At 35.1% G+C, this 26,410-nt stretch overlaps 1 protein-coding gene across 1 annotated transcript; it reads right to left on the bottom strand.

Moving 5' to 3' along the window:
- On the bottom strand, positions 1 to 5,285 carry LOC148547046 (uncharacterized). Its single transcript, XM_088496269.1, has 3 exons — positions 5,220 to 5,285; positions 4,408 to 4,690; positions 1 to 248 (listed from the first exon to the last, which is right to left on the bottom strand). The coding sequence occupies exons 1-3, from the start codon at positions 5,283 to 5,285 to the stop codon at positions 1 to 3; spliced, it is 597 nt and encodes a 198-aa protein (XP_088352395.1).
- Between the last annotated feature and the right edge of the window lie 21,125 nt (positions 5,286 to 26,410).

The following is a 26,410-nucleotide window of genomic DNA, read 5'->3' as shown; positions in this document are numbered from 1 at the left end:
TCATGCATATATTGCTCCTGTTGTTCCTGATTTTGAATGCGATGCCGGACCAGATCGAGTTGAGAATGCACTGTTTGACGATGATTCGGATGAGGAGCCAGTCGATATTGGTGGGGACAGTGATGATGATATTCCAAGAGGTAGACGTTCAGCCCATGGAGGTTCCGGTTCTGGAACACAAGAGTACCCTCCCCATCTCTCTTCTTTGAACTTGGAAGCCATCGGCCAACACCAGAATGTAGATGCAACATTCGATGGGCAGGGGATGCATGATGGGACACCTATGACTGAATTTCAGATTGGCCAATCGTTCCAAAGTAAAGAGGAAGCCGTGTTGAGTGTAAAAGATTACAGTATTCGGCGTGGCGTTGAGTACAAGGTTATGGAGTCCGACAATCTGAAATACCAAGGGAGATGCAAGGAGTTTGGTAACGGGTGCACGTGGTTGATTCGGATAGTCATGCGAAAAAGGAAGAGCACATGGGAAGTTAGGAGGTACAACGGTCCGCACACGTGTATGGCCACATCGATATCAAGCGACCACAAGCAGCTTGATTATCATGTCATCTGTGCGAGAATCTATCCATTGGTTCGAGCTGATGCGTCGGTGTCGATTAAGGTGTTGCAAGAGGCAACCGAGGCGACTTATGGATTCAGGCCTAGCTATCGGAAGGTGTGGTTGGCGAAGCAGAAGGCAGTAGCGCAAATATATGGCGATTGGGAGGAGTCATATGCTGATTTGCCTCGGTGGATCCTTGGGGTCACATGCACGATGGAAGGTTCTGTTGCTCTACTGAAGACGTCCCCGGTTAGGGTGGGTGACCAAGTTGATGAAGATAGAGTCTACTTTCATCAGATGTTTTGGACATTCCCTCCATGTATTGAGGCATTCCGCCACTGTAAGCCGCTCGTAAGCATCGACGGAACACACCTCTATGGCAAGTATGGCGGGACATTGTTGTTGGCGATCGCTCAGGATGGTAACTCGAATATTTTGCCTGTTGCGTTTGCACTCGTGGAGGGGGAAAATGCAGAGTCTTGGTCATACTTTCTTTCGAACCTTAGAAGGCATGTCACTCCACAGCAAGGTATTCTCGTGATCTCTGATAGACACAACGACATCAAGGCTGCACTAGAGTCCCCCGATAGTGGTTGGCAACCTCCCCATGCTTATCGGGCATTTTGTATTCGGCATGTTGCTACAAATTTTGCCCTCACTTTCAAGGGACAGGATGCGAGGAGGTGGCTGGTAAATGCCGTGTATGCGAAGACGGAAGCAGAATTCGACTATTGGTTTGATATAATGAGGACGGAGAACCCGGCCATGTGCGATTGGGCAAACAGAATGGAGTATGAGAGGTGGACACAGCACAAGGATGGGGGGAGAAGATATGGTCACATGACGACCAACATTTTTGAGTGTGTGAACTCTGTCTTGAAGGGCACAAGAAACCTACCGGTGACGTCTCTTGTTAAGTCGACATATCTCCGGCTGGCGGAGTTGTTTGTTGTCCGGGGGCACACGGCAGAGGCACAGTTAGGGTCCGGGCACCGGTTTTCACAGGCAGTAGTTAAGGCCATTGAGCGTAACCTGAAGGATTCGAGGTGCTTCACCGTGACTATGTTTGATAGACATCACCTTGACTATACAGTGGCTGAGACGACACCCACCGACAAATTCTCTTTGGGTAGCTATCGGGTTTCTCAAAGGGATCGCACCTGCGATTGTGGATACTTCCAGGCGCTGCACTACCCCTGTTGCCATGCCTTCGCATGCTGTGTGCAGTCACGGCTACATTGGGCCACATATGTCGATGAGGTGTACACCATGTCTGAGGTCTTTAAGGTGTACGAGATGTCCTTTTCACCTTGTATTCCAGAGGGGCTTTGGCCACCATATGACAAGCCGACAGTGATCCCCGACCGGGGCATGAGAAGGGCAAGAGAAGGACGACCACGGTCCACCCGCATCCGCAACAACATGGACGAAGCTGACACCAGCCGACCTAAGAGGTGTGGCCTGTGCAGGCAGCCCAGTCATACTCGAAGGGTTTGCCCTCAGCGAGGTTCTACTAGCGGCATCTAGATTTATCATGATTTAGTTCGTTTGTGTTAGTCTTCGTGATTACAAATGTGTCTGTTTGTATCAGTTATGAGTTTTAAGTCTTCTTGGTTTAAATGTTAATGTTAATATAAGTAGTTATTTATCACTTTTCTAGATTTATCGTGCTTTGTTTCCGTCATAGCTGTACGATCAATAAACATAAAGTCCATCAACATAAACATAAAGTAAAAACTGACCAAAATAATATTCATCCAGCGAGAATAAACATAAAGTCCATCAACATAAACATAAAGTAAAAACTAACTAGAATAACAGTCATCCAAAGTCATCCAACGAGAATAAACATAAAGTCCATAACCGGAACATAAACAACATAATGAGAAATGGAAAACAACAACACATGGTGCTAATCATCGCGATCATCCCGGGCTGCATCATGAAAGTCACCAAGGAGATGAGATCCTGTCCCACATCGAGCGGGACGCCTGACTCGAGTCGGTTGGGCCGCCTCCTGTCCAATGTCATCAACTGGATGGTCTAACCCAATCGCGGACTGGGGGGTGCCCTCCATGTGAACCAAGTATCCAACGGGCTACCTGCAGGCACGTTCAGATCCACCACATACTGACCCTGATAATCAGGTGGCTGGGAATGCATCTCCGTCATATGTGGCTGGTAAGCTGCAGCCTCGAACTGCACCTCCAGCATCTGGGGCTGGTAAGACTGGCCACCAAACTGCACATTGGACGTGCCAGCATCATCCCTAATCAAATCAGCAAACTCTGCATAAAACCGTGGACTCACCAGCTGATCATCTAAATCCATAGTCATCGTCGGCGTCTCAGGCTGGGCATACATGTGAGAGCTGGGCTTTGGCATCGGAGAGTAAGATCAGCTGGTGAATGTCTCCCCTCCAGCCTCAGTCGCTGCGGTCCCACTAACTCCACCACCGAACTGCGTGGGATCCGCAGTTCTCCCACGTCTGGCACTAGACCGACGAACACGGTGATCGACCTCAGCTCTAGCCTCTCCGCCTGCATCATCCTCCTGCATCGCATCATGTAACCATCGCCACTCTCGACCGGTGTCCCTAGTACCAACACGACGGAGTCTCTCAACACGGCGGTTATTCGGCATATCATGTAGCTGTGATCTGCGTGGGACCTGGTACGACCCTCTCTGAAATGCCTCTGGAGGTATCTGAGTGCCTCTGGGATCCGCGAATGCTGCCCCCGGGCTAAGGAACCGCTGAGCCTTGCGGTACCACCAATCTAGGTAATCAGCAGATGGGCCAGGATCTGCCACTCGCTCAATGGAAATGACTGCATCAAGTCGGTTCCCCCAGTGCAAATGCTAGACCTGATAGTAATGGGGGAACCACCTATCCCCTCCCCTCCCGTCCTTAGCATGCAGCCAGTCTACGTTCAAAGCATCCTCGGGGATATGTTGTACTCCACCCAGCTATGGAACAACCCTGTCAACCTGATGCCACTCGATGACCGCAAAGTATATCAAAGTAGTCACCGCTCGCCATATGCGACTATGCTCCTCTGTAAGTATCTCTGGATGGACCACAACAAGTACATCAAGCGCAGAGTAGGGCTCCCATACAATCTGAAATTTCAGAACTCATCATACATTACAACAACAAGTATATATCTAGTCACGACTAGAGAGCAAACCAAAAACGAAACTCTAACTGCTATAAAACTTACATCACGAGCGGTCAATCGATCCAATGCAAGTTGATACCTTATGACCCTCTGCTCCTTTCCATCGTTAGGAGGTAAGTAGGCAGACCACCTAAATTTAAGTCATATGAGACACAAACTTAAAAAAACGCCCAAGAAATTTGTTAACATTAAAAAAGCATAACCCATACCTGGATGCCAGCGGGAAAGAGAAAACCTCAAACCCGACCGGCCTCAAAGACGGAAACCGCCAGAATATCCAACTCTGTAGTAACTGGAGCGGGCCCGCAAGATTAGTCACATTTTTGTTCACTACCCGACACATGCATCGGTACAGCCATGCCAAAGCAGCCGACCCCCAGCTATACCTCCCCATGTCATCAAGGTTTGCCACAAATGGCAACCACCGTATATGTACCCGGTTCACACTCTTGTCCCCAAATAACTGGGTCGATAACAGCATCATGATGTAGGCCCGTGCGTAGATGCGGACAGTCTCCTCGCTCGCATCTGGTGGTAGCACCCTAAACCTCTCGTGAAACCATGTAAAATGTACTGTCATCTGCTTGACCTTATTCGGTGGAGGCCGCTCACCGAATAGGTCCTCAAACCACTCCCAAGCTGGTCGGCCACCCTCCATGTATTTCTCAAACTCACCAAGGCAACCACTCACAGCCTCCCCATCCACAGGCAGCTCTAGCTGAAATGCCACGTCCTGCAATGTCATTGTGCATTCTCCGAAAGGCATATGGAACGTATGCGTCTCAGGACGCCACCTCTCAACGAACGCACTAACCAGTGGCTCATCCAACCAGAACCATTGGCTGTTTAGCCTGGCCAAATGGTACAATCTAGCTCTCTCTAAATACGGGATGATCCTTTCATGCATGGGCATATTCTGTTGCCGTCTCACACTGTATATACACCTAGTGGGCTGCACAGAACAACAAAGAAATACAGAGTCCAATTATATTCTCCTATCCTTAAAAAAAATTTCCATATCTAACTGGATACAAATATCTTAAACCATCAACAAATTCTCCTATATAAAAAAAAATTCCCTAGTCACGATAGTAAAAATAACAACACACATACTTTAATAAATAACAGCCAGAAATGTTAAAATATTATAAAGCTTTAAAATTTAAAACTTCATATCATACAAATGCCCTTACCAAACTAAAATAATTCACTAACGTCAACTATCCCTTTCCCTAAACTAAACCAACACCATGTAGCATAACATTCATTGAAGGGATTTGAAATTCAGCTAAATACTCATATTTATAACTTAACAAGAAAAACTCAAAATACTAAACCAAAACCAATAAACTAACATCCTAGCATGCGAAGCCTAATTTCAAACTAGAGGGAATAATCTATAAATTCTAATTCGTCTACCTAACCTACCATTTTTCTGACTAACATATGCAAAGCCTAAAAAAAAATAAATGTTAACTAACCTCATCACCAATAGAACCGGCAATATGCGCAACACCGTTCAGTCGGTACAGGGTCCTGCCTGCCATGATAACTCGCCAGAAGTCGCTGCTGAGATACCTCGGACCCGCTCTCAACTTGCTCTGACCTCTCTCTAGAATTTCCTCTCTCTAAAAAACTCCACAAACCCTCTAAATGCATAATCCGCGGCTACAACCACGGTTTATATAGGCAGCACACTACACGTAAACCGCTATAGCCTATAGCGGTTTACACTCACATACACACACACGTAAACCGCTGCTGGCAGCAGCGGTTTACACTCACACACGCACACACGTAAACTGCTGCTGGCAGCAGCGGTTTACACTCACACACTCACACACAAAAACCGCGGTTGGTTGTAGCGGTTTATGTACACCTGTAAACCGCTATTGTCAGTAGCGGTTTATATAAAATAGTAAAATAATGTATTTGCGTATTAAAATTGGAAACAATACATTTACATAATATTAAAGGTGAAACAATTTAATAACATAAATTGCCCTAAATAAAATAACTCAAATTGATGGTGATTAATATTCAGCAGCATATATATACTATTTCTAATTTCGATAAACAGACATAGAAGCTTGCATGTAATATTACAAAAGAAAGATGATAGATGAATAGTTGAATAAGTATTTTTTAAATTGAGTTTCAATTAATTTTTTTAATTATTATTTTAAGATAATAAAAAAAATTAAAACAAACCCATTTCAAAATATAAAAAGAAATATTTTAGAAAATTTGGTTTCGCTGTCACTCAAATGTGGTATCAAAACTACAAACTTGATATCATTTGATATTCAAGAGTATAAAAATGTCATATATTAAAAAGAGAAGCATGTGATTCAACAAGAAAAATATGACATGAGCACAAGCGAGGTGGCAGAATTAACTAGTCATTTGAGAGTAATTTAACGGTGTTTGGCTCAAGTTTACGAGACTGACTTAGTTTTTTGTATTAGTTTTAATTATAATAAATATATTAAGTAGTTTATTTTTAATATAGGGGAGTTATCAATGTTAGTAGACTTTCCATTTACTAAAGTAATTCAGGTGGTGTTTGTTTATAGGTACAAATATTGAAATAGAAATATAGAGATATAAAATTGTATTTGTTTAGATAAGATAAGATAAAAATAAAAATATTGTGTTTAAAAATATTAAATTAATATATTTTATATTTATCTCAATAAAAAAGATATAGAGATATTAACAAGTGATATCATTTATTTTTTATTTTATTATTTTAATTAATTTTTTATAATTATATTTTTTTAATATTATTATATTTTTTTCTTAAATTTTTTGAATAAAAAAATAAAAATAAGTTGAATTTTCATAATTTTATTTTGTCTTGTTTTCATAATTAAATACAACTTTAATTTTTTTTAAAATAGTTTTAGATGTTCAACAGTTATTTTTAATGTAAAAGAATAATAATATTTAGTGAATTATTTAATAAATTTATCATTTACTTAGTATTATATATAAAGATGTTTTATATAAAAAATTAAAATAATAAAATTATAATTAAGTTGAAGAATTTAAATTAAAGTTATAGAATTTTTAAAATATTTATAAATTATAAGATTACTTATTTAAGTTGATAACTAAAAGTAAAAATGAATGTTTTATGAAAAAATAGATAATAGTTGATGGGATGGGATAAAGTTTTGTTATAGAAGTTTTAGAAAGTATCAAATTATGGCTAGCCATCCCATGAAATAAAAAGTTGATGAAAATTTTTTGAAATTGGATATGACAAATTATAAGGAGGTTTGTCAAATCAAGGAAGACAAAGACGAGATGAATTTAAGTTCTCTGCAAATTGTCATGTCATTTGATCATTAAAATATTAGTATATCAGTATATTAATATAATAATATCTGCATAGAGAATGGTATGTATATTATTTTCTAAGTAAATTACAATAAAAATGTGAATCATGCATGCATGTAAAGGGTTTTTACTGTCGAAACTATAATGTTTGTTGTGTAAAAGATATTTTTTTTTTTTTTTTGACAATTGATTAATAACAGAGCAAATATATAATTTATGAATACGTTGAGTTACTGTAATGTTTGAGAAATAGATTATGTAAAAGATAATTTTATTTTGTTTTATATTGAGTGAAATCAAAAATAGAATAGAGAAGAATAAAATTATAATATAAGGGTTATGTTACGTGTACACCAAAATCAGTCACTAATATAAAATATATACTGGAATATAAATACATATTGAAAATAAATTAAACTACATATGTATTTATACATAAATACATTGGTAACTGATTTTAGTAGTTAATTTTAGTGTACAAATAGCATTTTTCATAATATAATTATATATTTTGGTTTAACTACCATGTGTAATATGTTGGAATAAATTAATTTCAATAACCCAGATCATTCATATTGAATCACCAAAAATATCTCATAATACGGAAGCGTACCTTTGCTCATAAGAGTCAGAAATTGTTGGAAGAGTCTGGATCTTGTGGTTCTTTTGATCTTCCTCAACCAAAGCCTTCTGTATTCCTAGGAGGCTGAACTGCAACTCTTTTGATGGGGAAAGAGTAACAAAGGCGGCTTTTGGTATATTGGGGACCGAAACCCTAAAGGTCTATTTATATTTGAGCATGGCACCCATTAAACCCTAAAGCCCAAATAAAATAGTATCTAAAGCCCAAAAGATAATATATCTAAAATCTAAAAAGATAATTATCTAAGGAACAAAAGATAATATCCGGTTTTATTCTCATTTAATTCCAAATTAAAAGTAATAATGACTTATTCAATTAGTATTTAAAACAATAAATGAGATCATCATTATATAAGTCATTTAATTTGAAATAGCATAATTTGTGATTATAATTAATATATGTATTGCCCACAAATAAGTTAGGAAATCAAATAATTTCCTAACATAATATAGTCTATATTTAGTCTTCGTTATAATTATGGTGAAATTTTCATTATCTTTTTTAAAGATTACATACACAAATTTTCAAAAATTTTATCAAATTCTATCAGAAACAAAATAAATTTCTACTCAAGTTTGATTTGGCTAGATTCACTCGTAAACTTTCAAACACTAAGTGCTCACCTAATTTAGTAAGAGAACAAGTATAATTACCCGTGTCATGCACGTGATAAGATTGAAATTATAATTTTAAATTATTTTATAAATTATTTTAAATTATAATAATTTGATTAATAAAAAAGTAGTATGTTATGTATTGTTTGTTTTTTTTAATCTAGTGTTAATTGGATTAACTTTAAAATAGTTATTAATCGGTTTTAATAATCTACTTTCTTCAATAAATCAGACATATATACTGAATGTGAATGTGATCATAAATAATATAGTAATAGTTAAATCTACCAACAAATATATTGGCTATTATCACACTATAAAACAAATTAAATATAAAGGCTATTAGTACTTATAAATCTATAAAATCGTATTGTCTTTGATTCGTGCAAGGTTTACTTATCAAATAAACTTAAAATATGAATAAAAAATATTTATAAAATGGACCTAGCATCATTTGAAAGAATCATGAAAAATAATCAACTTACCTTATTATTCATGAGAACCATTTCTATGTAAGTTGCCTTGTTTTTGTCAAATTTAGATAGGACTTTCCATAACTTTATATATTAATTTTGTTAAATAATATATATATATATATATATATATATATATATATATATTACGGTAGTTTTTTTTAATATATATACATATACATAAATAAAAAAAATATATGAATTATATTTTGTTAAACTCTATGTTACCGGTTATTAAAAACATTTAAATCACATATATTAATTATTTTTTGTTATAATTATTTCGTTTTATATATATGATTATTTTTTATTCTACAATCGTACAATAATTTTTTATTTTTTATATTCATATATATTCCTCAATTTCAGTTCTATTCATACGCATATTAACAGTTTTTTTTCTAATAGTCATGTTTTAATTTTTTGTTTTTATTTTTTTCACGTATCTTTCTTTTTTTAAAAAAATAGTGATGTTTTAATATTTTTTTTAAATACATTTTTCTTAATAATTACATTACTAATTTGAAATATAAAATGACAAAAAAAAGTGATACATATATCTAAGAAAGAAAATAAACTTAAAAATAAAAAAATTATATTAAAAAATATAAAAATAATATATTCAAAAAGAATAGTCGTAATATATAAATTGAGTCAACAATTTAAATTTTGCTAAAACTAATTTAATCAAATACCAATATTAGAAATAAATTACTTAAACAATATTTAATCTATTCTAATCCTTAAATACGTATAGATTAGAGTCATTTTCGTAACGACAACCAACTGAAACAACATCGTAAGTTCGATCATTTAGAATTCGTGTAAATTCAGACCATTCCCTTGTTCTTTGAAAATCTTATGTATCCCTGATAGAGTTGAATCGCAATTCCTTTTATGGAAAAAGAGTTATGGAGGTGACTTTAATGTATTGGAGACCAAAATCTGGAAGTCACTATTTATATTTGAGTGTGACACCCATTAAACCCGAAAGGCCAAATAAAATAGTATCTCTGGTTTTATTCTCATTTAATTCTAAATCAAAAGTAATAATGACTTATTTAATTCAGCATTTAAGATAATAAATGAGATGACCATTATATAAGTCATTTAATATAAAATAGCTTAATTTGCGATTATAATTAATATATGTACTGCCAATAAATAGATTAAAAAATAATAATTTCGTAACAAATTAATCATTCAATTTAAATTATAATTAATTGATTGATAGAAATTATAATAAATTATATGATATTTAAATAATTAAATATTTGGTTCTTCGGGTTCCGGACAGGTCGGTGGAGCTCTGGAGATAGAATGGTAGGAACCAGCCTTGGTTTGGGTCCAGGAGAAGAGGGCGGAGACTTCACGATCTCCCGAGCTGTTGCGATGTGAAGGAGGGGGCGCCATCTGCAATGACACTCTGACGCCCAAGTCAGAAATAGTGCAGATGGTGGTGAGAAAATAAAGGAGGTAGTGACGTACCGTGGGAAGGGGTAGGGCCCTCCCCATATATACCCTGTCAGTGGGGTGGGTCCCACGAGGACAGACCCACCTTCCTGGAACTTTCCTTGCTCCAGCTGTCAGGTAGCTAGCTTCCTGAAGGAGAGGTGTCCTGGTCAGGGTCCGGATGTGCGACGCCCAACAGCCCGACCGCTCGGGTCGGGTGGCCCTGGACGCCGGGTCGGTTCAGTCAGAGTGCCAGCTAGGCTGGGCCATAACATTAACCAAATCAATTAGTTGATATAATTAATTTATTATAATAAATTAAATTTAATGAGTTAAAAGAAATAAATCAAAAAACATTATTAGAAACATACCACGACAGTTTTATCATTAAGTGCAGAAATTTAATTTTTATATAATAGAATAGATATTTACAAATTATTATATTAATCACAGACTAAAAAAACACACTAAATAAAATAAAAGTATCAATGGTAACATATAACTTAAAAAATTACTTAAATTCAAAAAGAACCTTGATGAATTATAATAAATTTATATATGAGAAGTAAAAGTAGAATAAACAATTAAAAATAAAGTAAAAAGAGCAATTAAAAAAGTAAAAGAAGATAAAAAAGATAATGTGAGGAGTAGATAAAAAAATGTATTACAATAGAAGATTAATATAATTAATTAATACAAAGGATGAAAGAAAAAAATTAAAATACAATCTTATTAAAAAAAATTTCAAAAACAATATTTTAAAAAAGAAACTATTAATCAAGTTTTATAAAAATATTACAAAAAATTTAAATTATCTTTAAATAAAATGTTGAGTTAAGAAATTAACTAAATCAATTAACGACGACAAATTTTATTTTATTAAGCAAAGTAAATAATTAGTGTTGATTATTTATAATGATATGTTGTAGGCCAAAAATAAATATAATGGAACAGCCCAGGTGGATGAAAAATAAGAAACAAATTTGGTGGGCTAAAATCATTAAACAAGCCCAAAAGGATTCAAGCAATTGAAACCTGCTGAGACAAAGAAATCAAATGGGCTGAACTTGAATGATAACCAACCCAAGCCCGATTTGATTTTAGCAAGCAAATTTCTCTCACTTGCTTTCACAAAAATAACGTAAATTTTTTTCTCTTGGTCAGAAATCACAGAAATGAGAAAGAGTGCTTAGTTTTTAAGCTATTCAAAGAAGAAGAAAGAAAGAGAAGGTTAGACAAGAAAGGCTGAGGTCAAATCAGCAAAATCATACCAAATCAAGCTAAGGGAAAAGGTTAAAGATAACACATTTTCTATTGCATGCATATTGCTTTCTTCTCCTCTTCCCAACTCTCTGCCAAGTCCGAAAATGAGATACAAAGGAAAGTTAATTTCTATTCTTCATTGCTGTGCATCTACGGTCACAAGTGAGTCTTGGGGACCAAGTAGCTTCTCAATGGCCAAGATCTGGGTTTACCATTGAGGATATCTGTTTTCTACTTTTCTATAGTTTTTGGTCAACTGAAAAAGGTCAGAAGCAAGGTTTCTATTCTGAGGATTAATGGGAAAAAGTGAGATAATGGGTTGGTGAAGCACAAGGCTCAAGAAGTTGAACTAGGGAGAGCAACCCAGCAACATGCAAGGAGATAAAAAAAATTTTGTTCATTCAGAAGCCAAAGAGAGATAACCAGAGTTTGGTGAGTTGTGTTCTGAGAAGAGTTCCCTGAAGAAGTTCCTCTACTTGGACAGTGTTTTCTTTCAAAGAAGCATTCTGCCAAAAATGAAGAACTGAATCAGAGACATGCAAATCTGGTTTATCACATAGCAAAGAGGCTGTTGTAAAGTCAATCTCCTTCATGTTTTACAGATTGTAATTTACTTTTCAATGTTTATCTTTCTGTAATTTCTTGAGTGAAAAGGCATATTGAGAGAGCTCAAGTAAAAGCCAATGAGTGGAAAGAGGCTGAGCGATACACTTGAGAGAAAAGACTAGAGTTATTTTCATATTTCTTTAGGTAAGTTTGTGTCTTGTATCTAGTACCAGTGAGGTATCCCTTTCTTAGTTGGGTAAGCACTAAGAGTGAAGAGTTAGGTATTAGCATAGCCAATGTCAAGTTAGGTTAGAACTTGAGTGTGAAAGGATTGTGTCAATCATGTGGAATTGGTGTATGTAATACTTTAACTATAGTGGAAATTCCACCACTGTTGTGGTGGAGACTGGACGTAGGTTACATAGCACAAGGCAACCAAACCAGGATACATGATGGTGTTAGCTTTTCTCTTCTCTGCTCTGTCCTATCTTCTGATATTCATGAGACAAAATGAAATTGTCTCATAAATTTTCTGCTGCTGAGTTCAAATAGATTCAAAGTGCAAATCAGTATTAAAGGGTTAAGTTTATTAACACAAAAGAAGGTCATAGATTCAACCCCCCTTCTCTAAGCCTTCTACAACCTTCAATTGGTATCAAGAGCGAAGGTCTCAAGAATCAAGCTTAACAGCTTGGAGCAAAGATTCAATGGCGAACAACTTGGGCACAACCACAGTTGCCTACACTCTCACTGAAGGCCAGTCAAACAATAGGCCTCCTTTCTTCAACAGGAAAAATTATACCTACTGGAAAGAGAGGATGAGAATCTTCATCCAATCTATTGACTACAACATTTGGAAGATTTTTGTAAGCGGTCCCAAGATCCCAACAAAAACAAGCGCTGATGGAGTAGTGACTCCAAAAAAAGAAGCTGAGTGGAATGAAGACGATAAGAAGAAAATGAAGCTGAATGCTAAAGCCATCAACCTTCTTCACTGTGCTATCAGCTTTGAAGAGTACCGAAAGGTGTCTATATGTAAGACAACCAAAGAAATATGGGAGAAACTCCAGGTTATACACGAAGGCACTAAACATGTCAAAGAAACGAGGATTGATATCCTGTGAAAAGAGTACGAGATGTTCAACATGAAGGATGGAGAAAGCATTGATGAAGTGTTTGAGATATTCTCAATCATAATCAACAACCTTGATGCTATGGGTACAAACTACTCAGAACAAACCCTAGTGAGAAAACTCCTTAGAAGCCTCACAAAAGAATGGAAAACCACTGCCACTGTCCTAACCGAGAGTAATAACCTAAGCCCTATAACCTATGGTGAGCTTAGAGAAAAACTCCTTACATATGAAACCACACACACAAACCTAGACTCAAAGAAAAAGGAAATAGCCCTCAAGTCAAAAATAGAATCAAAAGAGAGTGAGTCTAGTGGTGGTATTTCAGATTATGAGCTTATATTTTTTGCTAGGAGGTTTAGAAGGATGATGAAGAACAAGGGTTCAAGCTCAAAGGAAAAAATATGGACTTGAGCAAAGTGACGTGTCATCACTGCAAGTAGGCTGGACATTTCAAGCTAAACTGTCCAGAGCTCAAAAAGGAGGATAAAGGAAAGAAAAAAAAGAAGAGAGTGCTCATGGCAGCTTAGGAGGATCTTGAGAATGACTCCAATGAGGAAGAAGAGTCCGAAGGTGAATGTAAAGACTGCTTCATGGCTGGAAACAATAATTTTGATGAGGCAAATTACTTTGACTTGTCTATGGATGATTTACATGCTATTATTGATGATCTTACTCTAAACACCTCAAAACTTCTAGATAAGTACAATGAGTGCAGATCTGAAAGAGATGTGTTAAAAGCTGAAAATGATTTTTTAAAAGAAAAAGTGAGGAAACTGAATGTGCTTTGGACATTATTGAAGAAAACAGATTTCTAAAATCTGAACTTGAAAAATTAAAAGGAAAGCACATTGTGGATCCTTCTCATGAGTTAATTGCTGAAAATGAAAGACTAAATGATATGATTAAAAGGCTGAACAGTGACTTAGCAAAATTTTCTCAAAGCTCTAGTAACTTGGACAAATTACTTGCAAGCCAAAGACCATTGTTTGAAAAATCTGGTTTAGGTTATATAACCAAGGAAAGTGCAATTTGTAATAATTCCTCTATGATATTTGTGGCTTCTTCATCAAATACTAAATCCACAACCAACAAATCTGGTATTGGATATGTTCCCACATTGGAAGAAAATTTTGATGAAGTTTACACAAATGAAAATGAACATTCACCAAGAACCGAACCTACTTCAAACAGTTCAGGTCTAAGGTATATTTCGAAAAATGAGGTTGCTTTCAAGAAACCATCAGTTTACAACAAAACCTCATATTCGAAAAGTTTAAAAGTTTTCAAAAATTCTGTTGAAATTGTATTTGCAAAGAGGAAAAATTATAACAAAAACCTATTTATCAAAAGAAATGCACCTCTTCTAAAAACCAGAAAATTTCAATCATTCAATTATTTCCAGCAAAATAACTCACCTCAATTTCAGCAATATGCATCAGAAATTCATTGTTTAAATTGCAAAAAATTTGGTCACTCATATGCACAATGTTTCATTGAAAAGAGAGTTGTGGGAACCAAATTTACAATGTTGTTTGTGATTTCAATGCACTTGGACAACAAAGATGGATTAACTTTAAAGGATCCAAATTAATTTGGATACCTAAGGTTATTTGAAGTTTTCATGCAAATTTTCCTAGCATCCAAGAACAAAAAGGATATGTGGTACTTGGATAGTAGATGCTCAAGGCACATGACTGGGAGGTCAACTTACTTCATCAAACTAAACAAGTATGATGGAGATTTTGTGACCTTTGGAGATGATGGAAAAAGTAAAATCATTGCTATTGGAAAAGTAGGTAATGATCACTCTACTTTCATTGATGAAGTATTTTTGGTATGTGGATTGAAGCACAATCTTTTGAGTATAAGTCAGCTATTTGACTTAGGATACTTAGTGGCTTTCAAAATATTTGAGTGCTGTATGGTAAATGAAAAGACTAATGAAGTACTTTTTGTTGCCAAGCGTTGTAATAATGTGTATGGACTAACCCTTGATGAACTAAAAGATCAAAATATAGCCTGTTTTCATTCTAAAGAATCTGAAAAGTGGCTATTGCACAAGAGATTGGGCCATGCAAGTATGTTTCAAATAAACAAACTTGTAAAGAAATGGTTAGTAAGAGGTCTTCCTTTGATAATGTTTGACAAAGACATCACTTGTGATGCTTGCCAAATGAGAAAACAAAACAAAAGTTCTTTTAAACCAAAGAAAGACATCTCTACTAAAAGGCCATTTGAGTTGCTACACATTGATTTATTTGGTCCACCAAGAACTCAAAACCTAGGTGGTAAACATTATGGTTTAGTGATTGTGGATGACTATACTAGGTTTGGTTGGGTTTTATTTCTTGCACATAAAAATGAAGCCTTTTCGGCCTTTGAACCTTTTTGCAAGAAAATTCAAAATGAAAAGGATTTAAAGATATCTTCTATAAGAAGTGATCATGGAACCGAATTTGAAAACAATTTATTTGAATCCTTTTGTGAGGAATTTGGAATATCTCACAACTTCTCTTGTCCAAAAACACCAGAACAAAATGGTGTTGTGGAAAGAAGAAATAGAAGCATACAAGAGATGACAAGAGCTATGCTTTGTGAGAATAATGTTCCAAAGTTCCTTTGGGTTGAAGCGGTTAACACGGCTTGCCACATTTTGAATCGAACCATTATAAGGAAATTTTTGAAGAAAACTCCTTATGAACTTTGGAAAGGTTACCCACCAAACTTGGACTACTTACACATCTTTGGATGCAAATTCTTTGTTCTTAACAACAAAGATAATTTGGAGAAATTTGATCCAAAGGCGTATGAGTGCTTGTTTGTAGGATATTCTGCATCTAGTAAAGCATATAGGGTTTATCATCAAGATGCTAGGATAATTGAGGAGTCCATACATGTTACATTTTGTAATACTAATTTGGTTCAAAGTATTTTGGAAGACTGTGATGCAGGAAATCAAGCTCAAAAGGATGATGAAACTGTGCAAAATCATGAAAATGAAAATTCTGGACAAGCTGAACCAGAAACTGCAGTTGCTGAAAATTCAAGAGACAATTCTATTTTGTCTCATGAATCTGAAGGAGACCCTGAAACCAGCAGCACCCAGAATCCCTTGGTATCTGAATCTGCCTCCAAGTCCACCAGACCTCGTGAATGAAGATTTTTGAAGAATTATCCTGAGAAATTTGTCATTGGGGACATCTCTCATGGGGTTAGAACTCGGTCTTCAACTAGAAAGGCAAATGAAGGAACAAACATTGCTCTTTTTCTCTCAAATGGAGCCTTAAAATGTCAAGGAAACCCTTGGTGACCCTTCTTGGGTGAAGGCAATGGAAGATGAGCTTCAAGAGTTTGAGAAGAACTAAGTTTGGACATTGGTTCCAAGGCCAAGTGGAAATAAAATGACTGGAACCAAGTGGATTTTTCGGAATAAGGTAGGAGAGGATGGTAGCATTGCAAGAAATAAGGCAAGGCTAGTGGCACAAGAATATGACCAAGAAGAAGGAATAGACTTTGATGAATCCTTTGCCCATGTTGCCCGAATGGAAGCCATAAGACTTCTCTTAGCTTATGCTGTGTGTTGTGGTTTTAAGTTATATCAAATAGATGTGAAATGTGCATTTTTAAATGGTGTGATAGATAGAGAAGTGTATGTGGAACAGCCACCTGATTTTGAAAATAAAGAACTTCCTAACCATATTTTCAAATTATCAAAAGCTCTCTATGGGTTGAGGCAAGCTCCTAGAGCTTGGTATGAGAGACTTAGCTCTTTTCTTTTGAAAAATAATTTTCAACGAGGCACCACAGACACTACTCTATTTATCAAGAATTCTAATGATTCTTTTATTCTAGTCCAAATATATGTTGATGACATTATTTTTGGATCAGCCAATGAATCCCTTTGTTCTGAATTTGTGAAACTCATGACAAGTGAATTTGACATGATTATGATGGATGAACTTAATTTTTTTCTTGAGCTGTAAATTAAACAAACTGAAAATGGTATTTTTATTCATCAAGAAAAGTATGCCAAGGAACTAGTTAAGAAATTTGGTATGGAAAATGTCAAACCCATGGAAACTCCCATGCACCCTAATTTAAAATTAGATAAGGGAGAAACTGAGAAAGATGTTGATGAGACTAGGTATAGAGAAATGATTGATTCTCTTATGTACTTAACTACCTCTAGACCCGACATTGTGCAAAGTGTTGGAATGTGTTCAAGATTTCAATCTAAACTAAAAGAGTCTCATCTTTCTACAGTTAAGAGGATCATTAGATATGTTCATGGCACATTCAATTTTGGTCTTTGGTATCCTAAGATTGATGATTTCTCTGCAGTTGGTTATTGTGATGTAGATTTTGCCGGTGATAGAGTTGATAGGAGAAGCACATCAGGCTTATGTTGCTTCCTTGGAAAGTCCTTGAATATTTGGTCAAGTAAGAAGCAGCCAAACGTGGCTTTATCCACTGCAGAGACTGAGTATATGCTGTATTCTTCTTGTTGCTCTCAGCTTATGTGGTTAAAAATACAGCTTGCTGATTATAAATAAAATGCTGAAAATATTCCCTTATTGTGTGACAACATGAGTGCCATTAATATTTCTAAAAATCCAGTTTTGCACTCTAGGACTAAACATATTAAAGTGAAATTTTACTCAATAAGAGAACATGTCCAAAAGGTGGATATCAGCATTCAATTTGTTAAATCGGAGGAGTAATTAGCAGATATTTTCACAAAACCACTTGCTGAGGACAGATTCTGCATGCTTAGGACTAGCCTAGAAATTTTGAGCTATGATTCATTGTTTGAAAATTGCTAATGTGTTTGTTGGAGTTTTTGTCTCATAAACAGGTATGAGACAATTCTGGGCAGGTGAAGAATATTCCTTTCAATCAGCGTGTTCTGGACTGGTTGCAGGTGCAGATTTATCTGGGTCAATATAAAAAAATCTGAACAAGAGTGGTCCAATATGTTTCCTTAATCCAAACCACCTCTGGGCCCAACTTGAATGTTACACTTGTTTTATTTTGTTTTTGTTGGGCTGTTTGCTTTAATTTATTTTGGTTTTAATTTGTTTTTATGTCCAAAAATAATTTTAATTAATTTCATATTTTTTTTTCAAATAAAATCAAATCTTTTTTTTATGATGTCAAGTCATTTCAAGTCAAATAAGAAGGTGATGCAGTTGCATGGTTTTGGAAAACTTTTTGGTACAGTTACCAACACTCCTTCTCTTCCCTCCATAACTCCTCCTCAACTCTTTGGTTTCTCCCCACTAACTTTACTGCTTCTCTTTCCACAAAAATCTGAAACCAACCAAATGAGGAAGAAAACCATAGCTAAAAGGCCTCATCGTGAAAAAGTATATAAGCTTCCCACAAAACCCTCAACACGCTCATAAAACCAAACTTTCACTCCTTCACTTTCTCCTCCGACCTCACCTCCTCGTCCGAATCCTATGGCTCGCACAAAGAATCCTTCCAGGGTTCCATCGTCAGCCAAGCCAATGCCACCTCCAAAGGAACCTCAATCAAAGCCTGGTTCATCAAAGCCGAGCTCGTCAAAGGGGAAACAACCTGCAGCGCATGAACCTGCCTCTGAGCCCACACAACCCAGAACTAGGCATGTTCCTATGCGTCCACAGAGAGGTAATTCTCGTATATCTCTCAAATCAGTTAGAGAACCAGACATTGATCTTTTTGCTCACAAATCCCACTTTATGACATCTCACTCCAACTATAACCCCTATAGACTCAAATCTACCATGAACAATGATTTTTATGAAGGAGTTATTAAGTATTATACCATATGTCCCTCCTTTCTTGCTGATTTACCTACTTTAAAAAAGAAAGGTTTTCCTTTTGTTGAAAATCTGGATTTTTTTAGACTGAAATCACCTTTTTAAAATAAAAAAGCCTGTGTATCCTCTGTTGGTCAAAGAGTTTTATCCAAATATGACATACCATGAAGGAAGTGTGCATTCTTATGTTAAGGATAGAGATATTGTTTTAAATGATTAAACAATTAGTGACTCTCTGCAGTACACTGATGTTGGGCCGTGTGCTTATACATCTGTAAATTGGGATGAAGGAGTTGGTATTTCTTACAATGATGCTTTGGCTCACATTTGTGAATATGTTTCCTTAATTGATGGCATCATACCCACTCACAAAGCCCTAGGATATGAACATGCTCAGTTGCACCGAATTGTCAACCACGTCTTACTTCCTCAAAGTGGTTCATATCAAAGGGTTTCTTACACAGACATACTTGTTTTGTATGCCGTAATCACAAAAGTAGAAATTTCTTTTGCCTATTTGATGGTTAGATACATGTTTAATTCTGTTAGAAGTGAGAAAGAAAAAGCCCTTCCTTATGGCATATTTCTAACTTGTGTTTTTGAGCATTTTGGTGTTGACCTGTCAAATAAGGATTATGAAAATAGACATTCATATCTAAAAGGGGGTGGTTTAGTGAAACAGCAAAATGGACATACTCGTTCAGAGAGGGTGGTCTTGGATGATGAAGATGATGACTTTAACCCTGAAGACTCTCCTCTTCCTTCCACCGAGGGTACTTCCATCTCCACTGGACAAAAATCTGCTCTGCTAAATGTTGTCAAAGATGTAGTCCAGGAGTTTGTCTCGCAATCAAATCACATGATTGCCATGAGCAAGTAGCAAAGGAGGCTAGTGAGCAAGCATGAAAATTTCATCCAGAAGTCAAGAGATTGAGTGGCTGTGTTCATGACATTCATTGACAACCTACAAAAGGATGAAGACCCTGCCACTGACACTGATGAGGACGTTCATTCGGAGGGAAATGGTTCTGATGCTTAGGATTGTCTCATCACACTACTGCTGCCTATTTCTTAGTTTTTGTCTCATGAAAACTGTTTATTTTGTCACTTTTGAACTAGCTTTTTATGGTCTTGGATGACTGTAATACTCTGACTTCTGTTGGAGTGTATTTCAATTTATTTGGTATTTTGAACTATGTTCTAACACCTTCTTGCAGGATTTAAGGTGCTGTTTTTTATTGATCTTGCTTGTTGCCCACCCTTGATGACAAAAGGGGGAGTAATAGCTGCTGAATGCTGATTTTTTTTTTTAAATTGTGAATTTTGATTTACAACTATTTGATACTGCTGTGATTGTTTTATTGGAACATGCTTTTATGACATGTTGAACTCTGGGCTGGAATTGTGTTGCTAGTTGCTTAATCTCTCTTAGTTAAAGTAAATTTTGTGTAGCTCTTTACTGTGCTCTATATAAGTATAATGTAAACAAGAACAAAAAGAAAAGCATAAATCTAAGGGGAGCTACTCTTGAAAAGGAAAGGGGGAGCAATATAAAAGCAAATGACAAAAATCAAAGAGATTTTATTGACCCTACTCAAATTTATTTTCTTTTGATCATTGTTAAAATATGTTTGTCATAAAGGGGAAGATTATTGAGTTAAAAAATTAACTAAATCAATTAATGATGACAAACATTATTTTATTAAGTAAAGTAAATAATTAGTGTTGATTATTTATGATGATATGTTGCAGGCCAAAAATAAATATAATGGAGCAGCCCAAGTGGATGGAAAAAAAGAAACAAATATGGTGGGCTAAAATCATTAAACAAGCCCAAAAGGATTCAAGCAATTGAAACCAGCTGAGACAAAGAAATTAAACGGGTTGAACTTGAATGATAACCAACCCAAGCCTGATTTGATTTCAGCAAGCAAATCCCTCTCACTTGCCTTCACAAAAGCAACATAAACTTTTCCCTCTTGGTCAAAAATCACAGAAATGAGAGAGAGTGCTTAGTTCTTAAGCTATTCAAAGAAGAAGAAAGAAAGAAAAGGTTAGACAAGAAAGGCTGAGATCAAATCAGCAAAATCAAACCAAATCAAGCTAAGGAAAAAGGTTAAAGGTAACACATTTTCTATTGCATGCATATTACTTTCTTCTCCTCTTCCCAACTCTCTGCCAAGTCTGAAAATGAGATACAAAGGAAAGTTAATTTATGTTCTTCACTGCTATGTATCTACGGTCACAAGTGAGTCTTGGGGACCAAGTAGCTTCTCAATGGCCAAGATCTGGGTTTACCATTGAGGATATCTGTTTTCTACTTTCCTATAGTTTTAGGTCAACTGAAAAAGGTCAGAAGCAAAGTTTCTATTCTGAGGATTAATGGGAAAAAGTGAGATAATGGGTTGGTGAAGCACAAGGCTCAAGAAGTTGACCTAGGGAGAGCAACCCAGCAACATGCAAGCAGATAAAAGAAGATTTTTGTTCATTCAGAAGCCAAGGTGAGAGAACCAGAGTTTGGTGAGTTGTGTTCTGAGAAGAGTTCCCTGAAGAAGTTCCTCTACTTGGACAGTATTTTCTTTCAAAGAAGCATTCCGCCAAAAATGAAGAACTGAATCAGAGACATGCAAATCTGGTTTATCACATAGCAAAGAGGCTGTTGTAGAGTCAATCTCCTTCATGTTTTATAGATTATAATTTACTTTTCAATGTTTATCTTTCTGTAATTTCTTGAGTGAAAAGACATATTGAGAGAGCTCAAGTAAAAGCCAATGAGTGGAAAGAGGCTGAGCGATACACTTGAGAGAAAAGCCTAGAGTTATTTTCATATTTCTTTAGGTAAGTTTGTGTCTTGTATCTAGTACCAGTGAGGTATCCCTTTCTTAGTTGGGTAAGCATAAGAGTGAAGAGTTAGGTATTAGCATAGCCAATGTCAAGTTAGGTTAGAACTTGAGTGTGAAAAGATTGTGTCAATCCTGTGAAATTGGTGTATGTAATACTTTAACTATAGTGGAAATTCCACCACTGTTGTGGTGGAGACTGGACGTAGGTTGCATAGCACAAGGCAACCGAACCAGGATACATAATGGTGTTAGCTTTTCTCTTCTCTGCTCTGTTCTGTCTTCTGATATTCATGAGACAAAATGAAATTGTTTCATAAATTTTCCGCTGCTGAGTTCAAACAGATTCAAAGTGCAAATCAGTATTAAAGGGTCAAGTTTATTAACACAAAAGAAGGTCATAGATTCAACCCCCTTCTCTAAGCTTTCTACAACCTTCATAAAATAATAATACCCTTAAGACTTATTAATAAAAATAAATAAAAAAAGAATTAATATAAAACAAAATCATAGAAAAATATTAGCAAAATTAAGATAAAAAAACAAAAATAAAAAATTACAAATACTTTACCTGAAGTAAAAAATAGAGAGGGAGAAAAGGAATATATAAAATAATAAGATAATAAATTGAATTAATTAAGTTCATTTATTTCATTGCTTTATATATTATTTACTAAATAATTTAATATTTATCTCGATCAAATCTATTCTATCTATCTATTCTATTATATAAAAATCGGGTTTTTGACACTTAATGATGGAGCTGACGTGACATGCTTTTGAGAGTGTTTCCCGATTTATTTCTTTTAATTCATTAAATATAAGTTGTTACGATAAACTAACTATATCAACTAATTGATTTGATTAGATATTTAAATATCATATAATTTATTATAATTTATATCAAATTATTTTGGTAGTATTTTCTAATTTATTTATTTTAATATTTTGTTAGTATTTTTTAATTTATTTTTTTAATTTATTTTGTGTACTAATTAATTAATTTGATTTATTTATTAGTCATTAAAATAATAAATCTATGAATAAAATAGGCAAGTGAGATATTTTTAACTAATAATTAAATCAAATCAAATCAAATATATTGAGCTAAATTTAAATCATGTGAATTAAGGACTAAATTAAAATAAGATAATTTATTACTTATTCAAGTTGAGTGCAATAAATACAAATTAATTTTATTAGATAATCATAGTTGTCTGGTTTACTATATATAGATGGCCACACAAAATTATAAGAATCGTGATTTTTATCGTTATTGCTATTTCAACTCTTCTTTTCTTCTTTTTTTTTTCTATATGTATAATTTATTTTATGTATAAATGTACCCAACATGAGAAAATACGGATGAGTATTTTATTGATTGTTTGTTTGATGAATATATCTCAATTTAGGCATTCTACTACTGTGGATGAAAGTTGACCTGTATGCAATTCAAAGTAGCTAATCTATTTTTTTATAGTATTAGATAGAAGAATGAAGGTTGTAGAAGGCTTAGAGAAGGGGGGGTTGAATCTATGTCTTTCTTTAAGTTACTGAAATGACTCCTTTTTAAATCAACTTGCAACTCTGATTCTGTTTGAACTCAGCAGCAGAAATTTATGAGACAATTTCGTTTTGTCGCATGAATATCAGAAAACAAAACAGATCAGAGAAGAGAAAAGCTAACACCATCATGTATTCTGGTTCGGTTGCCTTGTGCTATGCAACCTATGTCCAGTCACCACCACAATAGTGGTGAAATTTCCACTATAGTTAAAGTATTACATACACCAGTTCCACAGGACTGACACAATCCTTTCACACTCAAGTTCTAACCTAACTTGACATTGGCTATGCTAATACCTAACTCTTCACTCTTAGTGCTCACCCAACTAAGAAAGGGGTACCTCACTAGTACAAGATACAAGACACAGACTTACCTAAAGAAATCAGAAAATAACTCTAGGCTTTTCTCTTTAGTGTATCACTCATCCTTATTCACTCATTGGCTTTTACTTAAACTCACCCAATATGCCTTTTCACTCAAGAAATTACAGAAAGATAAACATTGAAAAGTAAAAATAAAATCTGCAATAACATGAAGGAGATTGACTTCATCAACAGCCTCTTTGCTATGTGATAAACTAGATTTGTATGTCTTTGATTCAATTCTTCATTTTTGGCGGAATGCTTCTTTGAAAGAAAGCACTGTCCAAGTAGATGAACTTCTTCGGAGAGCTTCTTCACAGAATAATAACTCAATACACTGGGTTATCTCTCCTTACTTCTGAATGAACAGAAAATCTTCTTTTATCTCCTTGCATGTTGCTGGGTTCTTCTTCCTAGGTCAACTTCTTGAGCTCTGTGCTTCACCAACCTATTTTCTCACTTTTTTCCATTAAATCTTAGAGTAGAAACTTTTGTTCTGACCTTCTCTTGTTGACCGAAAGCCATAGGAAGGCAAACAGAAAAAGGTCTTTCAATGGTAAGCCCATATCTTAGCCATTAAGAAGCTACTTGGTCCCCAAGATTCACTTGTGACCGTAGATGCACAGCAATGAAGAACAGAAATCAACTTTTCTTTGTATCCTATTTCAGACTGATCAGAGAGTTAGGAAGAGGAGAAGAACATATGATGCATGCATAAGGAAATGGGTTACCTTTAACCTTTGCCTTTGCTTTTGATTTTTTTTCTCGATGTGGTTTGAAATGGTTGATTAGACTTTACCCTTTCTTGCTTAACCTTCTCTTTCTTTCTTCTTCTGTGAACAACTTAGAGACTAAGCTTTCTCTCTTTCTTTCTCTGAGTTCTGATTGAGATAGTAAAGGTGTACGTTACTTTTGGTTAAAGCACATGGAAAGAGTTTGAACTGAGATAGGTAACCGGGCTTGGATCAGATCTTTTTCATTCAGCCTGTTGCCTTCTATTCTTTATTTTTCTTGGGCTTCATTTGTATTTTACCCCACCAGTCTTGTTTGTTGTTTTCCTTCCTTTTGGGCTACTGCAAAGATGAGTTTTGGCCTATAACAATAAATAATTAGCCTCATATAATCATAAGTAATAAACACTAATTATTTACTTTGCTTAATAAAATAATGTTTGTCATCATTAATTAATTTAGTTAATTTCTTAACTCAAAAAAGAATATTTGTTAAAATAAATATACCCATTATAATGAATTTTTTCAATTGTTATATTTTTATATCAGTCGTGTAAATTCTTTGAAGGCACAAGATAATAAAATAGGTTCACTTTAATATCATTAGAAGCTAAATTTAATGGTTCAAATAAGTACCACTAATTATGTTAAAAAAATAATTTTGTAATAATAATGTGATTTATATATTAATTTTTTTGAGTAAATTTATTTCAAAATATAGAAATTAGACTCAAGTTATGATAAGTGTTCTATAACTTTTTTGGATTTGATTATTTCTTTATTATTATATGTTGTTCTGTTTAATTTATGCTAAAAAACTTATGATAATCATCTTATCGTAGTAGTGTAAAAGTTGTAGATGTTATATTTATTTTGTATGCTCTTAGATCTCATATCTTTGATGAATATTTGTGACTGAGTAATTATTAAAATAAATTGATTTAATATCTATTATATATTTTATTTAAATTATAATAGTGAGTAATTTTTTTTTCAAAGTAAAAAATGCTATTTTTTTATAAAAATAACATTTGAATCATTGTGAAATTAGATTATACCATAGATAATGATAAATATCTTAGTATTAGATCTGTTATAATTATAAGGGAGGCGGGAATTGGCGGCGGTTTTTTTATGAATTAGCGGCGGTTTTAAACCGCTGCAAAATCATTTTCCGGCGGTTAACTGAACCGCCACGGATATGGGCGCGGGGATTAGATTTGGCGGTGGTTTCCAGCAACCGCTGGCATAACCGCCGCTAAATCAAAATTTTGCGGCACAACAACAGAAAACCGCCGCCAAAGATAAATAGGTCCCTAACCTTTTAAAACGCGGACATTTTCGTCCCTCAAGATTGGAAAATACATTTCGATCCCTCACCATGAAAATTCCGTGACAATTATGTCCTTCCGTGGAATTGGTGCTCGAAACGGTAACGGAGATTGCTAAGGTAGAGGGGGTGAAGAGTGATGTGTCTGTTACAGTTGCTGAAGTGGATGGGAAACAAATTGTTGGAGGACAAATTGGTCCTTAATGACCCAAACGACGCCGTATGCATCCCCTACTTTCATGCCCATCATCCCAGGCCTTCTTCTTCTTCTTCTTCTTCTTCTTCTTCTTCTTCTTCTTCTTCCATGGCAGTTTCATCATGCCCTTTCTTCCTCTCTCGTCTCATATACCTCTCACTCCACAACCCTCTCCACCTTCCAAATGAAACAAAAAAAAATAGACTAATTGTAATACAAAGCTAGTATCACCATCAACACAAATAATAAGAACAGCCGAACAGAACCAATAAAGGTTATTAGCAAATGCAGCTAGCTAACAGCAGCAGCAACAAAGCTACTAGCTACTCAGGAAACTGAAACTTCCAAAAGGCAAATTAAACCAAAGAAT

This window comes from Arachis ipaensis, chromosome B8, assembly GCF_059453495.1.
Source record: "Arachis ipaensis isolate K30076 ecotype BB chromosome B8, ASM5945349v1, whole genome shotgun sequence".
NCBI lineage: Eukaryota > Viridiplantae > Streptophyta > Magnoliopsida > Fabales > Fabaceae > Arachis > Arachis ipaensis.
Note: the sequence above shows the minus strand (reverse complement) of the source record. Positions and strands in the feature narration are given on the sequence as shown.

What these genes read in the sequence shown, in the direction of transcription:
- LOC148547046 (XM_088496269.1), bottom strand. Translation starts at nt 5,285, where the DNA reads ATGGCAGGCAGGACCCTGTACCGACTGAACGGTGTTGCGCATATTGCC. An exon ending in CCGGTTCTATTGGTGATGAG is followed by an intron (nt 4,691 to 5,219) that starts GTTAGTTAACAT and finishes TGTTCTGTGCAG; the next exon opens with CCCACTAGGTGTATATACAG. An exon ending in GAGTGGTTGCCTTGGTGAGT is followed by an intron (nt 249 to 4,407) that starts TTGAGAAATACA and finishes GCCCATCGAATG; the next exon opens with TTGCATCTACATTCTGGTGT.